Source organism: Syngnathus leptorhynchus, chromosome 17 (assembly GCF_054491065.1).
Source record: "Syngnathus leptorhynchus isolate UIUO chromosome 17, UIUO_Slep, whole genome shotgun sequence".
NCBI lineage: Eukaryota > Metazoa > Chordata > Actinopteri > Syngnathiformes > Syngnathidae > Syngnathus > Syngnathus leptorhynchus.
This window is the reverse complement of record NC_141211.1, coordinates 2,784,071-2,797,422: the sequence shown is the minus strand read 5'-3', so window position 1 is coordinate 2,797,422 and position 13,352 is coordinate 2,784,071. Positions and strand designations below refer to the sequence as shown.

The 13,352-nt window shown below is 42.7% G+C and overlaps 1 protein-coding gene and 1 long non-coding RNA gene across 4 annotated transcripts; one reads left to right on the top strand and one right to left on the bottom strand.

The window, feature by feature from the left end:
- Nucleotides 1-277: 277 nt before the first annotated feature.
- On the top strand, nucleotides 278-13,302 carry LOC147042995 (uncharacterized). The gene is made up of 3 exons (XR_015068708.1): nucleotides 278-418; nucleotides 1,071-1,158; nucleotides 12,216-13,302. It is a non-coding gene; the product is annotated as an uncharacterized LOC147042995 (long non-coding RNA).
- pitx1 (paired-like homeodomain 1) lies at nucleotides 1,447-10,931 on the bottom strand. Of its 3 annotated transcripts, none has more exons than XM_085936010.1 (5): nucleotides 10,840-10,931; nucleotides 10,352-10,426; nucleotides 6,202-6,411; nucleotides 4,471-4,730; nucleotides 1,447-2,936 (listed from the first exon to the last, which is right to left on the bottom strand). In XM_085936010.1, the coding sequence occupies exons 2-5, from the start codon at nucleotides 10,395-10,397 to the stop codon at nucleotides 2,316-2,318; spliced, it is 1,137 nt and encodes a 378-aa protein (XP_085792136.1). In that variant the 5' UTR covers nucleotides 10,398-10,426; nucleotides 10,840-10,931; the 3' UTR covers nucleotides 1,447-2,315. The 3 variants fall into 3 exon arrangements, with proteins under 3 accessions (XP_085792136.1, XP_085792137.1, XP_085792138.1); XM_085936011.1 differs by having other exon boundaries at nucleotides 6,202-6,765; nucleotides 10,840-10,863; XM_085936012.1 differs by lacking the exons at nucleotides 10,352-10,426; nucleotides 10,840-10,931 and adding an exon at nucleotides 10,055-10,173 and having other exon boundaries at nucleotides 6,202-6,765.
- Nucleotides 13,303-13,352: the final 50 nt, after the last annotated feature.

The following is a 13,352-nucleotide window of genomic DNA, read 5'->3' as shown; positions in this document are numbered from 1 at the left end:
GTGGTATTGGTTGTAGTCGTATTTAATTGAGTCAGTGGGGGTGCCAGGGTCCCTGCGGCTGACCGCCTTGACAATTGTGGATCGGCCGTTTGCACGTCAACCGTTTTCGGCGGCCACGCGGTGGCTACAAGCCGACGAATCATCTTGGCCTAATCCCCAAATGAGTGTGCAGCCGTTGGGCGTTCGCGTGCGTTCCCGCCCGGCGCACACACAATTAAGGAGGATTTATGTTGTGAGTGTGCGCAACAGTTTGCAACTATTGTGTCCGGATTCCACTTGACAAGATTTCCCAATCCATCTTCAGTCCCATAAAGTAGCAGAACTGAAAGGCCACGCCCCTTTTCTCGTTTCTCATTGGTTGCTTACAAGAAACTTCCGGAAACGTGCTTGAATCTTTTGTCAATGGACACCGGCAAAGGTATGACAGATCACTAATACCTTTGCAAGTTGGTCTTAATTGTCACTTTTAAAAGTTCACCTCATCTATATTTTACCGGTGGCCATTTTAGATAATGAGGATAGATAGATAATTGGACTGACCCCAAAAGTTCCCTAAAAGCAACAATACCTGTTTTTAGGTGACCGATGCTAATGCTAGCAGGTGGTGAGGATTGTGTTAGCAGTTAGCACTCACAACTTGTTGGTTTTAATTTACACTTCACCTCCATGTTTTACTGGCAGCCATTTTGGAGAATGAGACTGAATTGGACTGACCCCAAAGTTTCCTGAAAACAACATGATACTATATTGACATCCAATATGTATATTTGAAGACATTCAATGTTATGAAGTGTGACGTTTTCTATGACGCACCTTACCCCCAAACAGGTGCGCTGTTCACTCTGTAGTTGAGTAAACTTTGTGTGTATATTGTGTGATGAGCTAACATAATGACATTTTGTATATATCACAAAATGTGAAGATTTGTGTAGACCCTTTCAATTGTATTCTGTTAATGTGTTTTGCTCCTGTGTTGTCACGCAAGCAGGCCAAGCCTGTGCGCATGCGCGTCCGCTCCCTCATTCCCAATCATAGACCTCACTTTTTCCCCCCTTTTTGTTTCTCGCGAGCTGTGGCAAGCGACCCCCTGTGCTTCTGTCCCCGTTGATGGGTTGGAGTGCAGCGGATCCCAACCAAGTGCACCATCACCACGCCCAGGTAAAGAATGTGACGCAAGTTGCTTGCTTTTTCACTGTTGGGACTTGTTGGGAAACTCGCAGCTTTTTTTTTTTTATAAGCAATCATGTTTGACACACGACCACCGCTCCCATCTTTTCAAATGAATGAACAAAATTAAAATAATGGACATTTATGTAGCATGCATAGACACTGACCATAAATGTTGTCGTTTTTTTAAGCCGTTAAAATGTTTCCAAATAGGCTACAAAGTCAAATAATTTTAGTAATTACATTTTACTGATGTTATGAAAAGTTGGAGTTGTAAGGGTACTTCATGTTAAGGTCAATTTTGGGGGAAAAAACACGAATAAAAAATAAAAGTCCCCGTTTAAAAAAAAATGAAGTAAATTTTATTCCCACGCCTTTTCTTTGGCGGAAAATATTCAAATGAAACTGAAAGATTTTTTTTTTTTGCATTTTATAGCTGCATGATATTTACAAAATGATTTTCATGAAACAAAACCACTCCGTGACGTCACATTTTGCAGGTGAGTGAAGACGGAAATAGCGCATCAAATATTGACCTATAATTTCACTCATAAACCCTCCAATGATCCTTTTGTATTCCTATTCTTACTCTTGTTACATGCCTAATCCTCACTTGCACCTTGTTATCATCTAAAACACACAATCAATATCAGTCGAGTGCTGATAGGATATCAATGGCCCGTGGATTAGATGACTTGATGAGCACCTCGGAAATGGCGCGTTTTACATTTTAAAAAGGAACATGACAAGCTCACGTTACTTCATGCAAATTTCATGTGCACAATTGGAAATTAAATTTAGCTCTGCATTGTGTGCAATCTTCCGCCTATATCTTATTTTCGTCGCCCCCCCTTATATAAATTTTAGCGGTTTGTGCACACCGCACGAAAAACTTTTCTTTTTCCAACTCTCACTTTGGACTTAAAAAAAAAAAAAAAAAACACGCGCCCACACGCAAGCGCTTGCGTCTATTATTGAGAATCCTTTTTAAAGCGAACAAGCGGGCACGACAAACAAAAAGACAACTATATTGTCCACGTTGAGCCAGTATATATTTACATGTGGCGTATGTACAGAGTAACAAGTGTTCCATTGACAACAGAGCAACACGTCTGGTCGCGTTACGTCACGTCGCGAGCGGGGTCGGGTCAGCTGTTGTACTGGCAGGCGTTGAGACCCGAGGCGGGGCTCTGCAGCCCCCCGTAGCCGAAGCTGGAGTGGTGCTGCTTGGACTTGAGTCTGAGCGTGGCCAGGCTCGGGTTGCACGTTTCCCGGTAGACGCCGTAGGGCGAGCCGGCCGCCGCGTACGGGCAGGCCGGCGACGACATGCCGGCTGCGTTGAGACCCGGTGGGGCATGCGGAGGCGGCGGCGGCGCCGTGTTGAGGTTCCCGATGTTGTTGAGACCTGGCGGGTGGCCGCCCATGGAGGGCATGCCGCCGTGTGCGTGGGCGGCCGCGGCGGCAGCGGCGGCTGCTTGCACGCTCATGGTCGTGATGGGCGCCGGCGACGACGAGAACATGGTGACGGGCTGCGAGGTGAGCGGGCTCATGGAGTTGAAGAAGGGGAAGTTCTTGGGGCCGTGCAGGCTCTTGTTCGGCCAGTTGTTGTAGGTGTATGCGGCCGCCGCCGCAGCCGCCGCCGGGTACATGGGGTCGTCATAGGGCTGCATCAGGCCGCTGAACTGCGGCAGGTAGGCGTTCTTGCACAGGTCCATCTGCTGGTTGCGCTCGCGCTTGCGCCATTTGGCGCGCCGGTTCTTGAACCACACCTGCGGGCGACCAACAAACGGCAAAATGCACTCAGTATAGCCTATGCGACGAAAATGGCGTGAGCCTTATAATTGGAGACAATTGCATGGGCACTTAAAAAAAAAAAAAAGCTGCTGTATAAAAACACGCCTGTCAATGAATGAGAAACCGTTTTCCAAACTTTACAAATAGGTCGGATTGCCTCTTTATAAAGTACACGTGCTGATTTAAAAGTCACGTTAGTTTCCTACCCCCCAAAAGGTTTTTAGGCGACTATAAATAAAAATACATCCCTCAAAATTTCAATTTATTAAGTATATCTTCAAATGCATCCATCGTAAACGACCACAGCATTTTACATTTCGTTCAAAAAATATACATTTCTTCATTTTATAAGGTACACCTATAAAATATATTTCTTGGGTGTACCTAATATTCTGGCTGGCCGTGCGGCCACACCGATAAACAGAAAAGCTCAACATTCAATTAACCTTTACATTTTAAAAAGGGAATAAAGGTCGTCGCCTTAATTGTCGGAGCTGGCAAAATCTGTATTTGTTGCCTGACTCTCTAAATGTCGATGAGAAAGTAAATATGGAATGTATGAAAGGGTCTGACTGCACCTGCAGCAGCCAATAAATTCCAAACTGTTGGATTTATTTCTCCCCTGTTTGATGTGAGCATGATTGAAATGCAGCTAGGCACGCTTCGTTTTGATTTTTTTAAAATATATATATAAATCAGCAACCCAACATAAGTCTGTTAGCATCGGCAATCCATTAGCGCACTTGGTGGGACGGATAAAAACACAATTATTTATTGGTGTTTTTTAGCAAATGAAAAAAGCCTATTCCGACAAATATAGGGAAAATAACAGCGCTAACGTCTGCATTTGAAAAAACTAACACGCTCTCCTAAAATAATATATATAATTTTTTTTTTTAAAGATAACCCCATTTTGATATGAACTCCTTGAATGAAAGAAGCGTTGACCCGCTTAAAATCAAAATGAAAAATAATGCCCATGCATTTTTAATTGTCTCTTCATGCTGACGTCATCATAAACATATTTATAAGCAGGTTTACTTCTTTACCGACCGATATGCACCTTTTGCATTTCTCTATCAGCATGTTAAAAAAAAACTTGGGATTTGGAGTGACAAAATGGTTTTCTACAAATCTATTTGTTGGGTTATGTGGTAAAGTTGTAATGACTACCCTTATAAACCTCCTTCCAAAAATATTCCAAATGACCTCATTATTACGCACTTTTTTTGTACGCTCAACTCAAAATGTATGAATAGTTTTTATGCCCTTTGAGTAAATATTTCAAACAAAATGCGTCGTTTTCAGCTTTGAAACGCACTTTTACGCACGCTTTACGCAAACACATTTATTTTAGGAAATGCATTTTTTAAATCCAGTGACAACGTTGAGTGAATTATTCATCCAAATGCGCTCAACTGACAAACTTGACAATATCCTTCAGATTTTGCTTGCTCGGGCAACTAAAATCCTCCCGCCCCTTTCCATTTGTTGGCGCGCGCGTCTCACCCTGACTCTGGCCTCGGTGAGGTTGGTCCACACGGCGATCTCCTCGCGCGTGCTCATGTCCGGGTATCGATTCCGCTGGAAGGTGGCTTCGAGCTCCTGCAGCTGCTGGCTGGTAAAGTGCGTGCGCTGCCGCCGCTGCTTCTTTTTCTTGGGGTCGTCGGCGCACGACAGCGCCTCCTCACCGCCGCCGCCGCTGACGCGCACATCGCCGCCGACGCGCACATCGCCGCCGCAGCTACTGCTGCTGCGCTCTTTTTCCGCTGCATGGTCGACATCAAAAAGTACAACCGTCACTTAAAAGCAGATCGCATGGCAAAACATCCAACGCTCCAGCAAAAAGGGACATAATTATCCTCCTTATAATACAAATCAAAAGTGCAAATGTCCAAGTGAGTTCTGCTTTCTAATAAATAAGTACACTCACCCAAAGGCGATGTCCTTGACGTCACTAGCGTATTTTATTTGTTTAAGTAGAATTTTACGATGCGGTTAGAATTTACATTAAATGCCGCAACTTTCAGTTTTATATATGTCAACAAATGGGGGGGAAAAGTCATCTTAATACAGAAATAAAATATTCAATTTTATTTGAATAATTTTAAATAATTAAAAAAAAAAAACTCACTGTCATGATTCAACGTGTCCATGCACCGCTTCCACTTTTTTTTGTCAACATGCACGCGCAAAGGTTAATCCCAATTCAGGCATCCGTGCAGTGCTGCAGTCAGAAACATCTTGATCGTTGTTTGGACATATTTGCCGTTTGGAAATATTTCAACTACTTGCTGTCGAAAACCCAAACATCAAATCAACTGATTATTTTTGGTTGCATGAGTCACTCACAATAATCGTAAGGAGGAAAATACTTTATTCAAAGTTTTTAACATATAACTGAATAAAAAAAATACGTTTATTTTTAAGGTGGCTGGAAAAACTACAACAATTCAAAATACGTTTTTTAAATAAATAAATCTGGTACTTGCCAGAAGTTGTTTTGAAAAGACAGATTTAATTTCTTATTTTTAAGTTGGGCAACAAAAATGAAATGAATTACTAAACGGCTCCTCCACAAACTCCTTCATAACTCTTCTTTTGCTCCCTCGAAATGTGCCAGTGCAAACTGTTATTCAGAGACGTGCCATCAAAACAAGACTTTTCCAGCTTTGGCGTGCACGACCCCCCCACCCCCACATTAAATCATCCAAAATGACCTCCACCTCCCCTTAAACGGACACTTTAATATCCCTAATATAAATTTTTAAGGTTTCCCCATTAAAAATAATTTACCTTGCAAAAAAACGATGCATCTTAAATTTTAAAAACGCTGTATGTTAACAAAATATTTGCAAACACTGACGTGAAGATTTAAAAAAAACACTTTTTGAATACTACTTTTTAAATGTACTGTTAAATAATTTAAAAAATATATAAATGCATAAATATGATCATTTTAACTTTTACGCTTGGCGTCCCGCAACTCAATTTAAATTGGATTATTTTTCTATTTCATTTTCTTGGTTTCTTGCTTCCTCCAAAACATAAAACTTCTATTAATCATCGCTCCGGCACTCACATCAAACTAAAAAAAATAAAATAATTTGAAGTCATTTAAAATGCCTTCTCAAGGGTATTTTTGATCATTTCGAACAGTACGCATGGCTAAGGAGTTATTAGCATACATGGCAGGATAAACGTCCCCAAAGACTTCATTTGGCACGCAAAATCGTGTACCTGCCAGCTCGGCGTCCGAAGAGTCGCTGCTCGAGTGCTCTAAAGTCCCCCCGCGAGCGCTCGTGGTGATGTTGGAGCTTCTAGGCTGCAAGTGGAACGCGGGGCTCACGTCGCGTGACGCACGGGGAGGAGGAGGTGGGTTCGGGTTCGGATTGGCGTGGGCTCGCACCACCGCCGTGCTCTCGGAGAGTCTCTCCAAATTCATGACACCTTGGAGGAGATTAGAAGGAGGGATGCAGACGAGTCAGGCAGGCCCGCGTTGCATGCAGCGCCGAGCGTCGGTTCGACGAAGCGAGGCGCAGACAAGTCCACGCCGAAGCCGACACGCGTGGCGACATGGGAGGGAAGGACAGACAAAGATCCACTATAGTCCTATAAAAAAAAAAAAAACAGGCAGGAGGGGGGGGGGGCAATTTTGGAGCAATTCTGTGTTCTCGCCAGCTCCTTCCACGCGAGTCGTGACCACAGTGGAGGAGAAGGTCGAGCTCTGCTTGCGTGGGACCCAATTCACGCGGCCCCGCCCACTCTTGAGCCTGCCCCGAGCGTGACGTCACCAGACGAGACCTAAAAATGTGCAACGCGCAAATCAGCAACTTTTTTTTTTTAAGTAGCGTGGAACTAAAACACTCCCACGCAACCTCTCGGGAAAAAATGTGGATGCACCCGCAGAATCCACACAAGAAAACGTTGTCATTCCGATGCAATACAAGTTTTTTTTGTTTGTTTGGTTTTAGCTCAATGCAGGCATGTTTGTAATGTGTGCAGACACCCACGCACGCAGCCACGCCACGGCACACACACACACACAACACGGCCTCTATATCGACGCGTGAATGAGCAAACATTTGCAAACGGGCCTGCCCGGTTACTGTTTCCCTATTCAATCAACGTAACATAGCTTTGAGCGTGCATGCGCGCGGGTGCCTGCGTGCGCGTGCGTGTGTGTTATCGCCTTCCCAGCTGACCCTTTTGTCTAATAAGTAAACAATCAGCTCCAATAAATGCCAACAGGGTCAAGGCACGCTTTAAAAAAAACAAAAACAAAAAAAAACATTTTATTCAGTCGTCCTTGGACGCGTCACTTGCCTAATTAAGGTAGTTCGTATGTCGAAACATTTTGAGGAGCAGATTGACTGTAAATGTTGATTTGCATGCGGATGTCATAATGGAAATTCTGTAATATAGCAAATTTTTTTGATTTATTTTTAGAAATGTTGACACAACTATAGTAACCTATGTAAATGTTCCACATTTGATTAAAAATACCCAAATGTACAGTTTTAAACGCACCACTTGCGTAAATTTGGGAAAAACTTTTTTTTTAAAGCCATCAATGCTTATAAACTCTGTTGATTCTAATTACATGTTAAGTCACGTTAGTCACGTTTACGCTACAGTGCCCTAATGTCCGGTTTTAATGAATAAATCGGTATTTTTCAGCAATAGTCAAATATTTTCTTCTTTTTTTCCCAATCCTATTTAAGGCAAGATGAGCACCGACTGTTTATTTTACCACTTCCTCACTGACACTTGGTAATCGAGCATCGCTTGAACGCAACGTTTACGTGTGCCAATCATCTCACCGGTTTGTGTTGATCTCCAATTTTGTATCAGTGTACCTGAACGCACCCACGTTGTCTCCTATTGAATGACAAAACATGGTACTGCTTGTGTATTGATGAGGATGCACGTCAAAGATTTCACGTCTGAATGCCCAATTTTATCGAGCGAGCCTTGAACGCAACTCTTCAGATGTTATTTTTACAACTTGTTTTTATTATGATTGCGTTGAACTCGTTATGACCTGCTGTTTGTTCAAGTAATCCCAGGCTTTATCCAGTTTTATTGAATGGTCACTGAATGCAACATTTCCACATGACCTGACTTATGGTCTGTTTTACGTCTCTCACGAATCCTTTTGACCGTTTTTATCGGACCGCCCTTGAATGCATCGCTTCATATAGTGTCTTCTTTTTTTATTTTTTTTTATTACTTTTTATGACTACTTGAACTCATTGCGACCTGCTGCTTTGAGGCGGGGTATATCCAATTTTATTGAGTGACTGAACGCAACACTTACACTTGACTTCTGTTTCTGTCCAGTATTTGATTACAATTGACGTTTTAACAATTGACCCTGTATGTCATTAAATGCGTCTTTTGACTACTTTTTATTTTCACAGCCAACTCGCGCCTCTTAGGCCATAGCCTATATTCATATTTAATGAACGGTCTCTGAATGTAACATTCCATGTGGCATCCCGCTTGAACCCGTTTTTTTTTATAAAATGTCCAATTTCGTTGATCGTTGAATGTCTCTTTCTTGGCATATCTTTCTTTAGTAAATGCTTATACTTTACTGATCAGTTTCCAAGTGAAGTTCCAGTTTATGCATGTCCGATTTTTACATGTAAAATTTGGACTTTGTTCATGGAAAATGACTTTTTTTTTTGTAATACTTGAATTTTAGGAATACAATCTGCGTCTTGTTTTTGAAAACGATTCGAACCACTTGTGTATTATAATGTTTGTTATTCTATTTAGAAAGCCAATTAGGATTATGATTATGATTATAGTTATGGTGAGCCACTGCAGTAGTTCATAAACACAGACAGCAGACTAGTGTGTGTGTTGTGTGTGTGTGTGTGTGTGTCTGTCTGTCAACGTGCTCCGACTGGGATTGTCATCGGCGCCACGACTCCTCTTGTAAGACCTTTTTTTTTTTTTTTTTTTTGAAAATGAGATCCCATGCAGTCGGACCGGAAAAGTCCCCCTGAAGGCCCTTCGCTTTCAAAATTCTGACCTCCCCCATGTCTGAATGACGTGTTACATTTCGCGTTAAGGACTTTTATCTCGAAACTAAAAGTGTTTTATTTGACCATCCTAAAGGGATTATTATAGATTAAGGCAATTATGGATTTGATCCAAATGCGTAAAGATTATGACACGTGTCTCAACAGCGCACCAGGGTGATTAATTTTCAAAATTCGATTTTTTTAATCAGTACGGTTGAGTGCTGCAATTTCCAATTTCAGATTAGACTGAGCATTTTTCCTATTCCTTGATTGTCTTTTTATTTTTTTGCACTCGGATGCATCCTAACATGACAGATGACGTCTTTTTAGTAGCGCTTCCACTTAATGACGTGCCTAATTAATCCTCGTCCTCCTCTTGCTCCTGGCATGAAATCACACATGACTTCTTTCTTGCAGGCTGATAGATGGGCGCTAATGTAAACAGTCAGCCTCCCTGCAGTCCTCGCGCTGCCGCATCCCACTTTGCTTGTGATGGATGGCTTCAGAAAGCCTTTCCATCCGCCGTTCGCCACCGACGGGTTAAAGGTCGGCGCTCGGTGCATTTTGCCCGCAGGTCGAGAAGTGCAAAAAACCAAAAGGCCGCTCGCGCGTGTTGTGAAAAAGTCGTCCAAACATGAGCGAGAAGCAGTCGGCTGAAAGTGGAGCGCGCTTGCATGCCGCGTAACAAGAGAAGGACACGACTGATTATTACCTTGGTGATATTTTTTTTGTTTTGTTTTTTAACCAACCTACGTTGTCGGCAGGTGGGGAAACAAAACTCCAAAATGAGCACAAAAGTGAGGGGAAACGCCAGGAAATGTCCACTGCATGCGTTTTAAATTAATTTAATCAGTATACGTCTTTAGTGTTCTAAGTATAAATTATTTGAGGATTGTTCTATTCTTGTATTTAGCGGAAACTCTTGCGTCTCACTCCCGCCGCCGCCCCTCCTCTCTTGTGTAATTAATGTTTCTTTTTTAATTCAAAGTTATAGATTTTCTCCATAGCCCCACAGCGCTCTGCTATTAAAAATCCATATTCTTGCACCAAAAACGTACCTGCAGGGATTGCAGCTTGTCACCACGTAATCACATATGTCTGGACTGAAAAGAAAATGAAGACACCAGGAAATGGTGTCGCCTAATCCAGAGAGTGACAAATGCGCTTTTAATTAGTGTAAGAGCAGCGAGAAATGAAAAGAAAACTTTGGCTTGTCGTCGTGTCTCATTTTGCACGTGTCAGCATCGCAAATTGATCTCCCCCCCCCCCCCCCCCCCCCCCCCCCCCCCGCAAGCTGCTGACGAGGCATACAACTGCATCTAATTGTTATCGTCAAGCAAGATCTCGATTTGTACCTGCACCCGCGCATGAGATGATATTCTTGGACAAATGTAGTTCCATAATCCAGCTGCCCGGGGTGGGGCAGGGGGCTGTAAACAAAGACACAAGTTGGAATCAATGAAAATAACACCAAAATTCGTCTGTTTAATATGTTGGGGTTAAACTGTGCGGTCAGTGAACAAACCATCTGAGATGTTGAAGGATCGCGGTGAGCAAATGTGATGATTTGTTTTTAATTTAGAACGACTAATAACAAATTGTCATAAATTCAAAGGGAGTTTTGAATGACTGAATAAATTCTACATTTGGATTAGTTCGACTACACACACACACACGCGTGCGCGCACACACGATTTAATCTAGCCGCTGACAAAGATCGCTTATATTAAACAAGATGCTTCACCCATTCAGACAGCCAAAGGTGATTGAAATACCCGTTCAAAAAATCCCCTGCCCTGTTTAAAATGGAGTCTATATAGTTCTTAATATCGTTTCTCCTTACCGGTTGTGTGTCGGCTCACAGAAGAATGCCCAAAAAAAAGTGCTCGGAAGCTCAGGCTTTCTCCATACGCTTCAAATCCACAAGGTGGTGCGTTCACGTGCATCGACTTGTTTGCTTTGGAGCGTGTGCGGCGGCTCGTCGCTTTTTGGGGGGCTGCGCGCCCTCACCGTTCAGTGACGTCACTCACCCCCCCCCCCCCCCCCCCCAATTCTTAGCAGCATCCTCATCTTTCTCATGCCGGCAAGATTTTCTTCATGGAAAAATGCGCACAAATGCACATTCCCACCTGCGTTTCTTGGACGATGAATTGGCGAATGATTTTGGAATGGAAGCTTGTTTTTTTTTTGTTTATTTATTTGCTCTTTTTCCAGCTTTGAATACATTTTATGACACAAACAGTTTAATCAGCAACATCTTTAATTTGGCAAAGCTGCGTTCCGAGTATAAGCACATTTCAAACCTTTCTATATGTGAGTGAACACAATAATTTGTTTTGCTGCTAATTAACAATGGCAGTGTTATTAAAAGAAAATGGATTAAAAATGTCGAGACTGTCTAAAAATTGTTTTTGCATCATCACGTTATCTGTATATTACAAGTTGAAATAATTATAGTGGCGGATGCGGAAATATATTTTTAAAAAGCTACAACTGAAAGAAAACGCATTCATGTTTGCATCAGATACGAACAAAATGTTCAAAGGGAATGAAAAAAATACAATTAATAAATATATAATTTCCACATTTTCACATAGTTTTTTCTACTTAGCCCCAAGTTGCTGCTATATTGTTTCCAGGCCAAAATGCCCTTAGCTTACCAAACAAAGAAAAATGGACACAAGATGGGAATGCAACATGAATGTGGCTGAAGGTCAACATTGTGTGCGAACAGTGGCAATGGATGCTCAGTTGCTCCACGTGCAAGCCACATCGCCATTGACAACTTGTGAGGCCTGCATTGCAACACACACACACACACGGATGGACAGAGAAACACACACACAGGTAATTAGCAGGCTGCTGGAATAGTGCGATTACCCAACGAGTGGCTACAGGAGTTAAGTACTACCCTGAAGGTGAGGCCTACTCGTCTGTCCTCTGCAAATAGGTGAAGGGATTATTTGGCCCTTTAGCGCCTGTCTGTGTGTGTGTGTCGAGGGGTGGGGGGGGGCTCTCTAATTATTGGCAAATAGCAGCATCCAAACAAAAGCTTTTGCTGGGCTCATCACAGAAGCATGGCGTCTTTTTTTTTGTCCTTGTCAAAATCGGCTGAAAGCGCACATGACGGCTGTCGCAATAAATGGCAACAAAAGAGCCTCGTCATTGTTGAGCACAATAATAACACGTGTCTTTTTGTTATTTGCTTGCAAAATGGAGGAGAAAAAGGATCTCCCTGATGGAACGGCGGACCACGGCAGCCAAGCGGAGACTGTGGAACGTCACACCGCAAGCTAAGTCATTACGATTATCCAAAATGAGATTGCGGGCAAGTGGAGACTGCGGAGTATCATGCTGTGAGCCAATGCCACAATGAATGTATCATTGGTAGCGAGATGCTAAAAGATCATGCTAGCAAGGTGACACTTTTGAGACACAGGGAGACTAAGGGCTGTTGTGGCCAACTGGAGACTGTGGAGGAAAAAGTACTTAATGCTAAGTTTTGACCTTGACAGGTTTCACTTCCTGTAATGCGAGCGCCATCTTCTCGTTCTGGCGCCGAACAAACGATTTAACATCGGCGAGTTTGTTTTGCATTTAGCAACAAATTCCCAACAGGGTTAAAAGACGCTTTTTGTTCTTTTGCTGTCACTCGTTGCGCTCATCCTCCCCTTTTCCACTATCAAAATTCTTTAGATCGCTCCTTGATGAATTGTTTTTCAACATCTGGTCGTTGCTGGCCTCAACGGCAGCAGAAGCAGGACGAGCCTCGGTGAGATTTACGACGGCGCTTTACGGGATCGTGTTGCGCTGCGCCGGCTCTTTAAAATAATTCCCTCGCTTCTATTCATGCGTATAAAACAATCTGATGTCATTTTGAAAAAAAAATGTCAAAATAAGGTCACTCAAAAGTTCCTTTCTGTAGCGTTAGCTATTTCCGCATCTGAGAAGCTCATTTGACTTACTAGCCGTCACAGTTAGCATTATCTGGTACTGGTTAGCATGACAGCTATGTTCAAGAATAAAATAGAGCTCACAAATACAAAACAGGCTTTCCAACAACAAAATCGTATTTTCACTATTAGCCGAATTGATTTATTAGCTTTTGTTGTTTCGGATTAGAGCTTTTCTTGCTAGCAGCCTCGTTTAGCATTAGCATTTTATTTGCTGATTTCTATTTCCTCATGGTCTGAAAGCCAATGGGGATGGCGTCCAATTTTCCATCCTTTGAGGTGCTCTTTTTCCTCTTTCCCCCTTCCCCCCTTCCTCTCTCACTCGGAGAATTTCCTTTCAAGCGGGCCCCATAAAACGACTCGTGATTACCACACGGACGCTTTACCGCAACGTTTGCGGCGC